General features: G+C 39.6%; 1 protein-coding gene across 4 annotated transcripts in view; it reads left to right on the forward strand.

Moving 5' to 3' along the window:
• Window positions 1-16,297, forward strand: part of Sos2 (SOS Ras/Rho guanine nucleotide exchange factor 2) — a 96,870-nt gene that overhangs the window by 76,805 nt on the left and 3,768 nt on the right. For all 4 annotated transcript variants that reach the window (XM_076550560.1, XM_076550558.1, XM_076550559.1 and 1 more), the window contains 7 exons: window positions 1,035-1,154; window positions 1,306-1,468; window positions 4,974-5,091; window positions 6,757-6,929; window positions 9,569-9,685; window positions 12,140-12,401; window positions 13,522-13,563. In XM_076550560.1, coding sequence (XP_076406675.1) covers window positions 1,035-1,154; window positions 1,306-1,468; window positions 4,974-5,091; window positions 6,757-6,929; window positions 9,569-9,685; window positions 12,140-12,401; window positions 13,522-13,563 — 995 coding nt within the window. The remainder of the gene's footprint in view (window positions 1-1,034; window positions 1,155-1,305; window positions 1,469-4,973; window positions 5,092-6,756; window positions 6,930-9,568; window positions 9,686-12,139; window positions 12,402-13,521; window positions 13,564-16,297) is intronic.

A 16,297-nucleotide genomic window follows, 5' to 3' on the forward strand; every position in this document is an offset into this window, starting at 1 on the left:
AATTCTTACAATTCTCTCTGATTACACTATTCTCCATTCCTTCCAAGAAATTAGCATTACCCAGGACTTGATGTTTATTCTTCCTGTTTGTCTTTATAATTTCGGTGTCTGTGTGCATAGCCCTAAGGAATACATAGCATCAGCGTGCATATCTTAAAGCCACATATATTTATGATACCATTCTGTACCAAGTTTTTTTTTTACTGGGATTGTTTTTTATATTTGTTCAGGTTGATGTCTAGTTAATTTACCTACTTTAGCCATATTTACAATATTTCATTATGACTATTCTATGGTTTCTCTAGTTTCTTGATAGTGAGCTTCTAGGCTGTTTGGGGTTTTTGACTTTTGTAAACAAAATGTGACTGTGCATTCTTGTAAAAGCATTCCTACTACTGTGTAAGTTTATCCTTGCCGTCTTCACAGAGGCTGAACTGCCTTGTCAGGTAGTATGTTGTGTGTCTTCAGTGCTGTGAGATATTGCCAAGTTGTTTGTCCGGTGTTGGTGGTTACCTCAGCACCAGCGTTGGGGACTTCCTGCTTTCTACTTTATCTTTTGGTATTACCATCAGACTTAGGTTAGTTTGACAGGTATAAAATGGGATTTTACTGTAGGTTTAGGAGTTTTCTCCCCTGAGTGATAAAGCATTTCTTTCATGTTTGTGGCTGTTCGGGTCTGTTTCTATGTGACTTAACTAGCACATATATTTCTCAGTTTATGTTGTGGAAGTGTTTAGATAATCTGATACTAATCTTTTCTAGAACCATAGAGAACAAATCTTTTTGTCCCAGTACTCCAGACCATAAAGTTACCTGGATACAGACACGGTGACTCTATTGTTATTCCCATAGCAGAAAACTGGAAGCTCCCTGGGTGCCCATCAGCCACACAATGATCGAATGCATCATCCTGCCCCTGTGCGGAGGACTGTTGCTCAGCTGAAGATGAAGTTGAATAGGGTCTTTGCATATCCCCTGGGAGAATGTTTGTGTTGTTTTAAGAAAGATTAGTATTGATTGGTAATGTTTTACAGGAAAGTCCAACCTTCTGAACTTGTAGGGAGTGTCTGGACCAAAGAAGATAAAGAAATTAATTCTCCAAATTTATTAAAAATGATTCGCCACACAACAAACCTCACTCTCTGGTTTGAAAAGTAAGTTTTTATTCACTCTGTCTTATTGTTCCTTGGTAGTCATGATGTGAAGTCATATTTAAGCTAAAACTTCGCCTTTAGAAAGAGGTTTCTTGTTTTCCAAGTGAGTTGAAGCAGCTTTTCTAAGGCACGAATATTTTGTTGTTGTTAGATGCATTGTGGAAGCAGAGAATTTTGAAGAGCGGGTGGCAGTGCTCAGCAGGATAATAGAAGTTCTGCAAGTGTTCCAGGATTTGAATAATTTCAATGGCGTGTTGGAAATAGTCAGTGCGGTCAATTCTGTGTCAGTGTACAGACTAGACCACACATTTGAGGTAAGTGTGAGCTTGCATCTTTTGGAAGGGCAGATAAAATTAACATACGAAATTACTTCTACCTATTTTTAAGCAAATATTTTTTAAAAATCTGTCTGGCCCCCTTAAATACAGAGGTGGAATTATTAGAGTTTATATCAGCATATATATCAGCAAGTGTGGACTTTTTCAGTGGTATGATGGAAGTCTCATAAATGACAAAGGATTTTAGGTATATACTCAAGATACAAATACTTCTCAGTTACTTTTAGTGTATAGTTGAAAAAGAGATAACCCTTTTCTGAAACCTAAAAAATTATCTTACTTTAAATTTTTAAAGTATAGATTGTTTTATTTTAAATTATGAAGTAATGTTTAATTTATGTTAGAATGTTTGAGAGATATTGATGTATACAGATACTTTGTACTTTTTAATTTAAAAATGAGCATCATATTGTATATAAATATTTATGACATGCATCTTATTTTTATACATTGTTCTGTTTATTGTCTCTCAAAATAAGGTGTTTTTTTTTTTTAGTGGCTACATAGTTTTCTGTCTTGTAGATGAATTATAATTTAGTCTGTCCTTCTATTTGGGAACAACTAAGTTATTTCTGATTTTCATTTGGATATATAATTTATTATGGGCCATTCATTCATTCATTCATTCATTCATTCACGTGTCTCTGTGAAGCCCTGATTCTTTTCCTAGAATCAGTTTTTAGAGGCAGAAGTCTGGATCATTTTCACAGTTTTAGTACTTTTGCTAAGGAGTTTGCTGTCAAGAAATGGTACATGCCTTGGACATTACTATATTAAATTTTTAAGGTTTCATGGGCCAAAAAATTAAGGTTCTAATTTTTTATTATATTTTAAAAATTAACTAGTGATGTTAGTATTGTTAATGTACTTATTAGCTGCTTTTACTTTTTTCTTTATGATTTCTCTGGTCATGGCCTCTCATCTTTCCTTGTGGGTATGGCATTTTACTTATTTATATAAACTTTTTAATATGTTGAAGATGTTAAATCAGACTGTCTCTAGGCCCCCAGTTTCTGTATCAAGCAAAATCTCCTCACTGTGGGTTCTTCCCTTGTTTTTCACCTACAACGGTCTCTCCCAAGTGAGCTGCAGAAGGTAGAGGCTTAGGTGTCTTATCACAATGTTGCCTTTAGAAACATGGGTTCTTAGCATCGCTCTAGAAACCAGCCTAGCATTGTATGTTAAAACTAAAAACAGACACACACACTCTTAGATTAAAAACAAAGAAAACTAATCTTTTTGTCCCAGTACTCCAGACCATAAAGTTACCTGGATACAGACACGGTGACTCTAGTGTTATTCCAGTAACAGAAAACTGGAAGCTCCCTGGGTGCCCATCAGCCACACAATGATCGAATGCATCATCCTGCCCCTGTGCGGAGGACTGTTGCTCAGCTGAAGATGAAGTTGAATAGGGTCTTTGCATATCCCCTGGGAGAATGTTTGTGTTGTTTTTGAGAAAGAAACATAAGAAAACTTCAGAATGACTATAATTCCACTTTATTTATTTTTTTTCTTTTCTTTTTCTTTTTCTTTTTTCTTTTTTTTTTTTTTTTTTTGGTTTTTCGAGACAGGGTTTCTCTGTGCAGTTTTGCGCCGTTCCTGGAACTCGCTTTGGAGACCAGGCTGGCCTCGGACTCACAGAGATCCGCCTGCCTCTGCCTCCCGAGTGCTGGGACTAAAGGTGTGCGCCATCACCACCCGGCATATAATTCCACTTTAATATAACAAACCTAAATCTAAGTAGATTCATACAAATACTGAGAATAATGTGATTGTCAGGGATGTGAATGAGTAGTGGAGCATTTGCTCAGCATGTGTAAAGTCCTGGGTTCAAGCCCTAAGAGAGAGGGAGAGAAAGATGATTTCACCCTCACAGCTTCACACAATGGCCTCTCTGCTAGGCCTCTGTTCGGGGACACCCCTGACACATGTCTGGCCTCGGCAGCTTCATCCCATAACTCCTTTCTTCTGTGCTTAACTCTAAAGCCAGAACCATGTGGCTGTGCTTTGTGATGTTCACTTTAGCAGATTCTGAGGCCCTAGTCTAGTGTTTTGTCTCTATTAAATCCTTACTGACTCTCAAGGCCTAAAGCAGAAGGATTGAGAGTTCAAGGCAAGCCTTTGCTGTATAATGAAACCCCATCTCCAACAAAACAAAAAGATCTTTAATTTAGTTGGAAATTCATTTTGAGTATAGAGTGATGTGAGCTCTGACTTTATTTGTGTTCTGCATGCTGCTCAGTTGTTCTCACACATTTACTCAAGTTCATTTTCCCCCACATCGCCCTCTTGTGCCTGCTCTGTCATAAATTGACTTATGTATGGGTTTATTTCTGCCCCATCTATTTTTTTTTTTTTTACCTATTTGACTTTTCTTATGCTATTTGTCTAAAGTACCATTACCCTAAAATCAACCTAAGTTTTACATTTAAAAAAATTTTGAATTTAGTACGAGTTGTGTTTAGATCTAAGTCACTGTGAAAGACTGGCAGTTCTATAGTAATGAGCCCTCCTAACCATGAATGTGGTGTATCTCTCCATCTGATCCCATTTAATATTGTTTATGGTTTCCTGACAGACACTGTCACTGTTATCTATGTTGGAATCTTTTTTAAAATTATGATTTCCTTTTTGGTGAAAATTTTTATATCTGGAAATACAATTGAGTCTTGTTTGACTTTTATATACAGCAAGATTGCTAAATTCTCCTATTAACATTCCTATTAACATATATATTTGGGCAGTTTTCCCCAGGGGCAGTGGATTTTGACTTCTGGGAGATGATAGTATTCCCTGGCGTCTTGTTGTTGTTCCTTGTTGGTGTTGGCTGGGACTTGTGTAGAATATTAAATGAGAGCTATTTATTAAATAGCCACATTTGTATTTTCCTTAATATAAAGGAAATAAACATAAAGGTTCCTAAGTATATGTTACTGTGGTCTGTGTTTATTTATATGTGCTTAAACTCCTCATTGGATTATAAATTATTTTGTTTCCAATAAGAAAAATGTAGTAATGAAATAAAAACAAATAGCTATGTTTACTTCATTCACTAGATTTTCTTCAAGTTTTCTTACCTTCCTACAGTTTTCTTACTGCTAAGATTTGCCCTCAACCTCAAAAAACCTTTTAGTCAAAGAACATTTAGTCCTGAAGGATCATAGTTCTTCTTTCTGACCTGTAATTTATGCCTGGGAGATTAAAATGGTAACAAATAAGGTCTGAGGGAGACTTTTTTATTCCTTAATCTTCTAATTTATATAGAAAGAACACAAAATCTTAGTTTTTATATTTATAGATAAAAAAAAAACAGGATTACTCATTTTAGCAGTTTCCAAAAGAATAAGACTCATAATTTTTAAAAATCATTTTTAAGTATTTGCAAAATTTTATAAATTCTAAAGTTATATATTCTTGTGGATCTTTATATATGATTGAATTATATGGAAGAATTATATTCAGCTTATATGTTTTAAAGGCATTGCAGGAAAGGAAGAGGAGAATTTTGGATGATGCTGTGGAATTAAGTCAGGATCACTTTAAAAAATACCTAGTAAAACTTAAATCAATCAATCCACCTTGTGTGCCTTTTTTTGGTAAGTTACTAAATATAAATACTGTATTTTAAAGATGAATGTGTTGTAACCAAAAGAGACAGGGTCTTTCTAGATAGGTTGTTTATATATATATATATATATATATGAATTTATTATTTGTCTGTATCGATAAATAAAAGGCAAAAATGTATATTTCCTTGTCTATATATTGAAGATCAAGATAATTGCATCTTAAAGTTGTTATAAGAATTTAAAATATTTTTCTGTAGTTAACACAGTCTTGTGAAGACTTTAATGAAGTGCAGCTATTATTTTTATTTTTCTGTGTCATATCTGCAATCTTTATTTTTAATTATTATAAAAGGGCTTTTACAGAATCTTTTTGTTTGTTTTTTGTTTTTCAAGACAGGGTTTCTCCATGTAGTTTTGGTGACTGTCCTAGAACTCACTCTGTAGACCAGGCTGGCCTCAAACTCACAGAGATCTGCCTGGCTCTGCCTCCCAAGTGCTGGGATTAAAGGCGTGTGCCACTACCGCCCAGCCTGTGCCATGCTTTTAATGTGTGCTTGAGACACAGTAAACACGTGACACAGCACGCCGTTTTACAGTGGACTTTTTTCCTTACAAGTAAAATTACACTCTGAAATAATGATAAAACTCTAGCATAGTAACGCATAAGCCATTAACATAACCTTTTGTTGTGATTACCAAATATTATTCACCTGACCTAGATATATTGCTGCATATTTATATGATGGGTCAGCAGCAATCTGTCTGTCTATGACAGAGTCACCAGGAACACCGAGTCATACATTGTGCTGTAATACTACAACAACTGCAGCAATGTCTTCAGCCCCCTTTTATTTAGGGTAGAGTCTGGTCTTTAAGCATACACTATACCTCTGAGCTTTACCACAGTCCTTTACTGTGATCTACAGTACCATTTTGTATATGTTGTCCACAGTTTAAATATAATTATGTGGCACATGACTGACTTCACTATTGGAATTGGATGATTTATATAAATCAAAGTTTTTTAACCATAGCACTATTGGTTGAAGTTAAGAGGAAAAAATGTTTGTTGTGGAGGGCTGTCAGTCACATTGTAGCGCATTTAGCAGCCTCCTGTGTACTGGAGAACAGTAGTACCCCAAACTCCTAATGACCAGAAATGTTTAAACAGATTTCCAATGATTCTCTGCAGAACAAAATTGCCTTTAGCTAAGAACCACTATTTTAAGTGTCATAATTATGCATAAAAAGGGATTAGAACCTTGTTTTACTGTCTAAGTGATGTGCTCCAAGAAGCAGTTTGTCCCGCTGCTCTTAAACAAAATTGCTTTATTTGTTGATAGTCACTTAAAGGTCATTGGTATTAAATATTTTTAAATCAAATATCACAACATTTTATTAGACGAAGTTTTAGCCCACAGGGTTTTGGCATGCTTAGTTTTCCATTTCTTAGAATAGCAGCCTTTGATTTTAGTGAAACATAGTCTTCATTTTCTTTTTCTTTCAGCTCTGGGTTACACATTGTTAATAGAGAATCACTTCTGGCTCTGGGAGTTTTGTCTTTTTGCCTCTTCAGAAGTGGGACTGCTGAGTTCTGCAGTGTGTCTTTCAGCTTTACCAGTCCAGTTGTCTTCCCAAATGACTGATTAAATGAGATCAGTCTTAAAATAACTTTCCATATTTTTTAACTAGGAATATATTTAACAAATATTCTGAAGACTGAAGAAGGGAACAATGATTTTCTCAAGAGGAAAGGAAAAGATTTAATCAATTTCAGTAAGAGGAGGAAAGTGGCTGAAATTACTGGAGAAATTCAGCAGTATCAGAACCAGCCTTACTGCTTACGTACTGAACCCGAAATGAGGGTAAATATTTCTTCATTGTCTTTGATAAAGATGGCATTAAGTCCCATGTAATTGCTAAGAAATGTCACAGTGATGCACCATGCTCCTATTTGCTTTTGGAAGTAAGTTAACCTTCAGCTAGCAATGTAAATATAGGTGTCTGCATGTCAGCACTCACTAATGTCAAGTACTTTCTCCTGGGAGCGTTGCTTCTTTGTGCATCAGTTCAAGCAGCTCTTCCAAAAAGTGACAAAGGGAATAGAATAAAACCCCGCTGCTGCTGAGTGACTGCCATTTTAGATATTCCATATACATGTGCCAATACAACATAGAATGATCCATCCCTTCCTAAGCTCACTGGAAAGGAGTTGGAGACTATTAGGTATATACGCATCACAGGTGGTTGGGTTTTTTGTTTGTTTTTTACATTCTGTCACGTGTTTGATTTTGAGTAATAATATTTAATATGGATTATATAATACCACAAAATATGGGATGAATTCTAAATGAGAGTAAATTATAATACCATGTTTGTGTAGATGAGTTTTATGGTATTGTACTTGCTTGAGGTTGAGAGCGGGTTGTACCTATCAATCACTAGTCACATTGTACATCAGTCAATAGCCACATTGTAACTATCAATCACTAGTCACATTGTAACTATCAGTCGCTAGCCACATTGTAACTATCAGTCGCTAGTCATGTTGTGCCTATTAGTCAGTAGCTACATTGTAACTATCAATCACTAGTCACATTGTAACTATCAGTCACTCCTCACATTGACGGCTGTACCAAGCTTTAGACTGAAGCAGACAACTAAGAAAATGCAGAGCTTCTTTGAAGCCTAGATTCCAGTCTGCAATGCATTTCCCATAGAAATTATGTTGTACTGTAGTTGAGTACACTTGAAATACATGTTTGTCATTCATGGCTCAGAAACATCGGCTAGGATGTTTCTTTGATCTTCTCTAGACTTCTTACCATCATTCAGAGAAAATCTGCCTTCCTTAGAATGGAGTCAAAATAAATTTAAAATTAAAATTTAAATTTACTTGAGAGGTAGTAGCCGGAGGATTAGGAGTTCAGGACCATCTCCTGATAGATAGAGGCAGCCTAGGCAACGTAAGTCCCTGTCTCTAAATAAATAAGTAACTTAGGCATTCACTTTTCAAGCCACAGTTAACCAATTTAAATAATACTGAAAAATAAAGCAAAGGTTGGGGAAATCAAGAGTACATCTGTTACAGCTTTATAGAGGATGCAATTACTGTTGCCTGATGGCATCTTAATTTAGCCAACTTGAATTCAAGAAGGAATATATGTTAAAGCAATAATGTTTCTGACATTTGTAGAATGCCTGAAGAACGGGAAGGATTTTATATAGAAAATTTAAGGCATTTTACCTACTGCTAAAGTTAAAACCCAGTGTCTGTTGTTACATGTGCTCCTAACCATGTAAAATTCAATAAAGCTAGCCAGCTGGGCATAGTGATACATGCCTGTGATTCCAACACTTGTGATACTGAGGCAGGAGGATCACAAGTTCAAAGCAGCCTGGGATTTTATTTTGAGACTCTGTCTCAAAAAAAAATTAAGTTAAGCTAAATCCAGTAATTAAATTCTAGTGCTTATTTTTTTTTAAAGAAAGCATAGGAAAAATGTAGTGAAAAATTTGTGCACAAAGAGTTTATAGTTATTAGCATAACAATGAATTAGAAAATACCCGTTTGAATGACTGATGGAGATTAGTGAAATCAGTCCTGGAACATCTGTTAGATGATTACTGTAGTCCCACAGATGGTAAAGGCAGGTCACTAGATACTCCAGTACTAAACCAGAAGCAGGGAAGTCTCTGGTTAGTGAAGTAACTCTTTCCTTTTTGCTGGCTTTCCCATGTGAGCTACATCCCAAGCCCAACTGTAACTCAGATCATTTCATCATTTCATAGTTGAAGACTAAGATGCAGAACTAAAGAGATGACTCAGCATTTAAGAGCATGCACTGTACTTTCAGAGGCCAGAGTTCAGTCCCCAGCTCCCACATCAAGCAGCTCACATCTTCCTGCAACTCCAGCTCCAGGGGACCCACACGCACCCACATGCACCCACACTCATATGTGCGCACGCGCACATGTATGTAGTTTTTTGGCATTTTACTAACTCATCTCAATTTTCTACTTAGAAACTTAAATTTAAGTTTAGAATATATATTTGTAGTCAATATTTTTGGATAAACACAGTGGTTTGGCCTTACAGGGTAACACAGAAAAGTTTAAAGCTGTAATTATCTTTTAATTTACTTTTGAATATACCTTAGTCCAGTTATCTCCACATTTTTCCCTGCTTATCAACATCCTGCTGTGGTTTTCATCATACTCTCCATTGTGAATTCTGTTGGGAGACGAATGGCGGTAGCTTTGCTATCATAGTGAGGGGGAATGTAAGAGACAAGTGATGCTAAAGACTGAGCTGAGACTCTGTGGCTAGGATGGAACCTCCTCAGAATTGTATGTAGTGTTGGTCGTAAGTAGAGAGTAGAATGAACAATCTCTGTGACTACCAAGTACTGTGATGTCTTCACTTGTTTTAGTGCTAATGTTAGCAGGATCTTACTCTAGGAAGACCAAAGGTATGAACACATATTTCTGTGTTTAATTCTAGAGATTCTTTGAAAACCTTAACCCCATGGGGATTCTATCTGAAAAGGAGTTTACAGATTATTTGTTCAACAAATCGCTAGAAATTGAACCCCGAAACTGCAAACAACCACCTCGATTTGTAAGTTCATTATAATTATGGGAAACTTTTCTTTTTTTTTTTTTTTTGGTTTTTCGAGACAGGGTTTCTCTGTGTAGCTTTGCGCCTTTCCTGGAACTCGCTTTGGAGACCAGGCTGGCCTCGAACTCACAGAGATCCGCCTGCCTCTGCCTCCCGAGTGCTGGGATTAAAGGCGTGCGCCACCACCGCCCGGCTAACTTTTCTATTTTTAAAAATAATATTTTCAGTGTTTAACAACCTGTTCTCAAAATTGTTATGTAATCAATGGCTGGTTTGTAGTTTTACTCTACAGCACTACTCTGTTTCTAAAATTATGTATAAAGGTGGGTGGGACTCAGACATGAGCACTTGCCTCCCACACAGGAGACCCTTTTGGTAGGAACTGGATTTTTTAAAAATAGTATTGGATGTAGAAACTAGGTCCACATGCAGTAAAGTATCCTTCATTTTAATATCCTTTATTTATCTGTCCATTTTTTTACCTCCTGATTTAAGAGCAAAGTTACAAGAAAGTGAGGCCCAAAAGTAGGTAGCTGAGCTGGGTGGTGGTGGCGCACACTTTTAATCCCAGCCCTCGGGAGGCAGAGCCAGGCAGATCTCTGTGAGTTCGAGGCCAGCCTGGTCTACAGAGCGAGTTCCAGGACAGGCACCAAGACTACACAGAGAAATGCTGTTCAGAAAAAAAGAAAGAAAGGAGGGAAGGAAAGAAGGAAAGAATGGAGGGAGGAAGGGACAGAGGGAGGGAGGGAGGGAGGGAGGCAGGCCAGGGAAGGAGTAAGTGGATGTATCATGGTACCTCTAGCATGACTGTGGCTCCTGCCCTTAGAGTCCTGTGGTCACAGTGGAGCACTTTTTCTTACTAGAATCTGCTGCTGCCATTCACAGTTACTCTGGAGATTTGCAGGTGCAACAGCAAGAGAGGAAAACCAACCTTAACAAGGTGTGGAAGGAAATAAAAACAATTCGAACAGTGGTTCTCAGCCTTCCTGATGCTGGAGACTCCAGCCATCAAACTGTTCTCATTGCTACTTCATAACTGTAATTTTGCTACTGTTATGAATCATAGTGTAAACATCTATATTTTCTGATGGTCTTAAGTGACCTCTGTGAAAGGGTTGTTTGACCCCCCAAAGGGGTCATGACCTACAGGTTGAGAAAAACTGCTGTAAAGCCTTGTTGGATTCCCTTAGTGTAAGAAGACCAAGTTCTCTCTCCTCAGCCATGTGCCCGGAGCCTCTTTGATTTATTGAGTCCCCAGAAGGTTCTCAGTCAAAGTCAGTGACCAAGCACTGGGAAGGTGATGCCTCTGTCCTCTGTGGATGCAGGCCTCAGCTAGGGACTCGGGCTGCCTTGGAGCTCTTTAGACTTTACTGCTCCTCTTGCATTTGCAACACCTATAGTCTCCACGGGCACCTGAACACGCACACACGCACAGACACACACTCACGCACACACGCACAGACACACACTCACGCACGCACGCACGCACGCACGCACGCACGCACAATTAAATGTAATAAAAAATGAATTTTTAAAAAACTGAGGCTCAGCAAGGTAAACTAGCCTTCTTAGGACCACATGGCTAGGTAGTTGACCCAGCTGAGTTTTGACTCAGTTTTTCTGACTCAGAATTCTGTCTTTTCATTAGGTCACTGCTGTTGAGGTTTAGAGTGGGAACAATGATAGTTCATTGTTCTGAAGTTAAAGCGTCCTGACAGGGGTTGTTCATTAGCTTCTTAGGTCAGAAGGAACATAAAGCACACCGGGGCTGGAGAGATGGCTCAGTGGTTAACATCACTGTTTGCTCATGCAGAGGACCTGGATTCAGTTCCCAGCACCCACATGGCAGCTCACAGCTGCCTATAACTTCAGTTCCACAGGATCTGATGCCTTCTCCTGGCCTCCACAGGCACCAGGCATGTGCATGTTACACATACATACACGCAGGCAAAACACCCATTCACATACAATTTAAAAAATGAGACACATATAGCATACTATGTCACATAAATTATGTTCCCCAGTAAATGTTTGTAAAATTAACATATAGATGGTGTTGGTGTGAAAGAGAAATTTAGGATCAAATATTTAGGAGCAAAAAAAGTTGTTTACACAGTTGTTTAAACAATTTTCAAGAATTTAGGCAGGCGGATCTCTGTGAGTTTGAGGCCAGCCTGGGCTACCAAGTGAGTTCCAGGAAAGGCGCAAAGCTACACAGAGAACCCTGTCTCGAAAAACAAAACAACAAACAAAAAAAGATTTACTTATGGAGCCCACGATAAACAATCTAATCAAGTCTGGAAATTACTATAAAAATGCCCCAGGCTGCCCTTGAAGATTGTGGTTTTTATCATACCCTTTAAAGAGTGTGCTTAAAAATAAGATAGCTGTAAGTTATAAACAAATTTCATACAAATGAGTGCTATTTTAACCATACCTATTTACTTTTCCTAGCCTAGGAAATCAACCTTTTCCTTAAAGTCTCCTGGAATAAGGCCTAATACAGGCCGGCACGGCTCCACCTCAGGCACATTGCGAGGTCACCCCACACCTTTGGAGAGAGAGCCGTACAAGATAAGCTTTAGTAGGATTACCGAGACTGAGCTCGAATCAACAGTGTCAGCCCCCACCTCTCCAAACACGCCGTCCACTCCCCCTGTGTCTGCCTCCTCCGACCACAGCGTGTTTCTAGACATGGATCTCAACAGTTCCTGTGGTGAGTATCTAACACAAACCTCTTGGTAAGAAGACGACTTGGTGTCTTAAGTCAGTCGTTTCTTCTTTCCAGTTGGGAGAGCTGTAGAACCCTCTCGGTGTTACTGTGTGCTGGTTAGTTTTAATTGTCAACTTGACATGATCTAGAGTCACCTGGAAAGAGGCTTCCTGAGGGAGTGTCTAGGTTAGGTTGGCCTGTGAGCAAGTCTGTGGGGGTCTCTCTTGATGACATAAATTGAGCTGGCACCATTCCTTAAGCAGGGATCCTGAACTACGTAAGAGTGGCTGTGAGCCGTCTTGATATATACCTTTAGTCTAGTGCTCAGGAGGCAGAGGCAGGTGGATCTCTAAGTTTAAGGCCAGCCTGGCCTACATAACAAGTTTCAAGCCTGCCAGGACTACATTGGGCTATACTTTCTCTTAGAAAAAAAAAGAAAGTGAGTTGAACACGAGCGTGCATATAATCACTGCTCTTTGTTCTTGATTATGGACTGGAACCTGGAACTGTGAGCTAAAATAAGCCCTTTCTCATCTGAGTGGCTTTTGTCAAGGTGCTTTATCACAGCAACAGGAAACAAAATTAAGATACTGTGTTGGTATGGAAAGTGATGTCTCAGTGTGAAAATAGAGCTTAATATAAGGAGCAAAGCATCACCTAATGCAGTGTGTGAATGTATGTTCAGTTTATTAGATAACAAAGGTTTTTATTACTTTTGGAGTAATGGGTAATAAAACAATGACAAATTCTATAAAAGAAATAAAAAGGATTATGATAGAGAAGAATCCACTTAGTCTACAGAAGGAGCATCACTCTAGGCACAGTGAGCATTAAGTTCATGTTACAACCAGCATGTCAGAAGATGGTGCTAGAGTTTTGTGGGTTTGTGTAGTGCACTTCACTTTTGGGGGGAGTGGTGGTGTTGAGACAGGGTCTCTCTACATAACCCTAGCTGTCCTCACTATGTAGACCAGGCTGACCTCATACTCACAGAGATCCATCTGCTTCTGTCTCCCCAGTGCTGGGATTAAAGGCGTGCACTAGTGCATTTTTAAAGTGAAAGTATCTAAACAAGATGATCCGTGTTAGCTTTCTATTGAAATGAAGTTGCTCTTTCTCCTAGGCAGCAACACCATCTTTGCGCCGGTGCTCCTGCCCCAGTCAAGTAAGTGAGACTTGCTGGTTACAGTGAAATGACCGCAAAGATCATAATCTGGTGGGCTGAAGGTGTGCTTCCATACCTGGGGGAGTTAGCGACCTTTGAAGAACAAATGAAAGAAAGGTTTTCCTTTAATTCTTCCCTCGCCCCCCACCCCACCCCACCCACCCCCTCGGCTCCACAGATGCCAGGCAACTACAGACCAAAAGAAAATTTTATAAACGGTCTGAATTACGTACAACTTTGTGCTGTTCAATTTCATTAATTTCTGTTTTAATCATGTTTACCTGTGTAACTTAAAAATCTACTCCTCATCTTCAGCCTTCGCAGGGATCAAATTAAGTAACTACAGAGAGCTCCTCGTGTATTTCTTGGCCTGAGATAGAGAGTAAATCCCTCTCAGTTGCCTGACTTCTTACCACTGCTGATTCATTTCCCCGGAGGAAAGATAGCTAGTCAGTTCTTCGTGTCTGTAGGTTACCCAGCTGCGTTCAGCCATCCACAGATTGACACTGTGCTTACCCAACAGTAGCTGCACCCGAGCTCGAACATGCAGAGGCCTCCGCCATTGGCCTCCTTCCCTAAGCAGTGGTTACATCAGGGTTACAGTGTGGTGACTGGAGAAGTAACGACTGTGACAATTTAAAGGTGTAGGCTGTGTACAGACACTCTGCCATCTCATTGAAGACTAAAGCATCACGGACGCTTGTATCCATGTAATCCGTGGAACCAGGTGCTAGACACCAAGGGACAGCTGTACTACATTTTTACCAGATTCCCTAACTAGCCTTTCTTTGATCACTTATTTCTTCACATCTTATTTAATGAAAGCATTATTTAAGTCAAAAACTAGTCTACTATTCATATTTTATAATTTACTACCTAAATGTTAATGCCCTTTTTAAAAATTTTGTGTAGTAATGTGTGGAGGCATGTTTGTGTGGGTACTTGTGTCTGTGCACACGTTTGAACACATGGATGTAAAGGTCAGAGGTCAACCTCAGATGTCATTCTCTGGGAGCTGTTCACCTTGCTTTTTGAGGCAGCCCTCTCAGTGGCTTGGAGCTCACTGATGAGACTGGACTTGCTAGCCAGGGAACTGCAGGCATTCACCTGTCTTCTCAGTTCTGGGGTTGCACGTGCATGCTCCTAGGCCAAGCTCCCACCCCACTTTTCTCTCTCACTTCCCTCCTCCTGTCTTTCCTCTCCATCTTTGTGTGGGGGGGAGTGCAGTGTTGAAGTTGTGTAGGTGGATCGGGGATGAAGTGCAGTGTTGAAGCTGTGTGTGTAGGTGGATCGGGGATGGAGTGCAGTGTTGAAGTTGTGTGTGTAGGTGGATCAGGGCTGGAGTGCAGTGTTGAAGTTGTGTAGGTGGATCGGGGCTGGAGTGCAGTGTTGAAGTCGTGTGTGTGTGTAGGTGGACCGGGGCTGTGTCCGTTTCGGCATGGGTTGAGATCCAGCTCGGTCCTCACGCCTGTGCCTCCAGCTCCTTCTCAACTGTGCATCTCCCAAGCCCCAACGCTGTACCTTTCTGTATCCATTGTCTAAACAGACCCCCTGAAAAGGGTCCCAACCTTGGGAAGAATTCTCTCCATCTGGAAGAACTCTGCAGGTAGCATAGTGAAGTGTATATGATTTAGACATCTGCAGGCGCCCTATGGGATAAGAAGAGGATGTGTAGTCTCTTAAGTGTTTTGCTCCATATGTTTTTGAACATTTTTCAAAATGATATATGAGAAGAGTGTCAGAGGCAGACAGTGCCACCAGGCACCTACAATGACCTCAGCAGCAGTCCCCAGCCTCGTGTCCCCCTCTGTTCTTGTCCTCCGATGGCACGTTTGTGTTCCTAAAGGACGCGTCTGTGCTGTCCTCTCTCCTGGGTCCTCACTTGTAGACAATGGGAGCAGCACGCTCTCCTTGCCTGTGTGCTGTTTGTGTCTCCGCTGAGTCAAGTGTCGATGCTGATTACACTGCCTTCCTTTGTGGTATGCTGTTTCCTGGAGCTGAGCTTTGGCTCGTTCCTGCTTTGTGCCGTTCTTACACCACCGTCGCTTACATCCTCCCGTGTCCTTTCCTCACGGTTTTCCATGAAGTCAGGCCACGTAGGAAACTTACCTGGATCTCTAAGTTTTTTCTCTTTAACTGTTTTCGTGGTGTCCTTGGTGTCTCTGAGGCAGTATGTATATTATAGGCTCCATCACTAATTGAAACTTCAGCTAGCTCCACATTTTTCTTGGCTTTGTTGAACTTTGTTTAGGTTTCTTTTGCTCTGTGGGGGAAATGTCCTTACTCTGTGTATTAGTTACAGACTTAGAGCGCTGATCCTAGCTCTGCCCTATCATTCCCAGAGCAAGCCGACTTTCTGGGGAAAAGACCCCAAGTCAAATGCACAGAGAACTTGCTGCATGTGGCGGTGAAGAAGAAAGTTTCCTTTTTTAAAGAATCGTAAATGCCTATCTTTAGGACTAGGAATGTCCCTTCAGTATTACAGTACTTGCCTAGCATTGTAAAGGCCCCACAAAACAAACAGACAAAACCCAGTAAAAGCCCCATAGCTTTCTAAATTGAAGAGAAATAGCAAATATGTTTCTATTGCATCTTACTCATTTTTAACTGTCCTAATGCTTTGGCATTGCTACATTGGTGTTTATTCATTATGCTTTTCTAAATAATTCATCAGATGTGCACATCTGCTTACTGTGGTTGGTTGAAATAAAGTCAAGTCCATTAGTAGTATTTA

The sequence above is a fragment of the Peromyscus maniculatus genome, chromosome 14 (genome assembly GCF_049852395.1).
Source record: "Peromyscus maniculatus bairdii isolate BWxNUB_F1_BW_parent chromosome 14, HU_Pman_BW_mat_3.1, whole genome shotgun sequence".
Taxonomy (NCBI): Eukaryota; Metazoa; Chordata; class Mammalia; order Rodentia; family Cricetidae; genus Peromyscus; species Peromyscus maniculatus.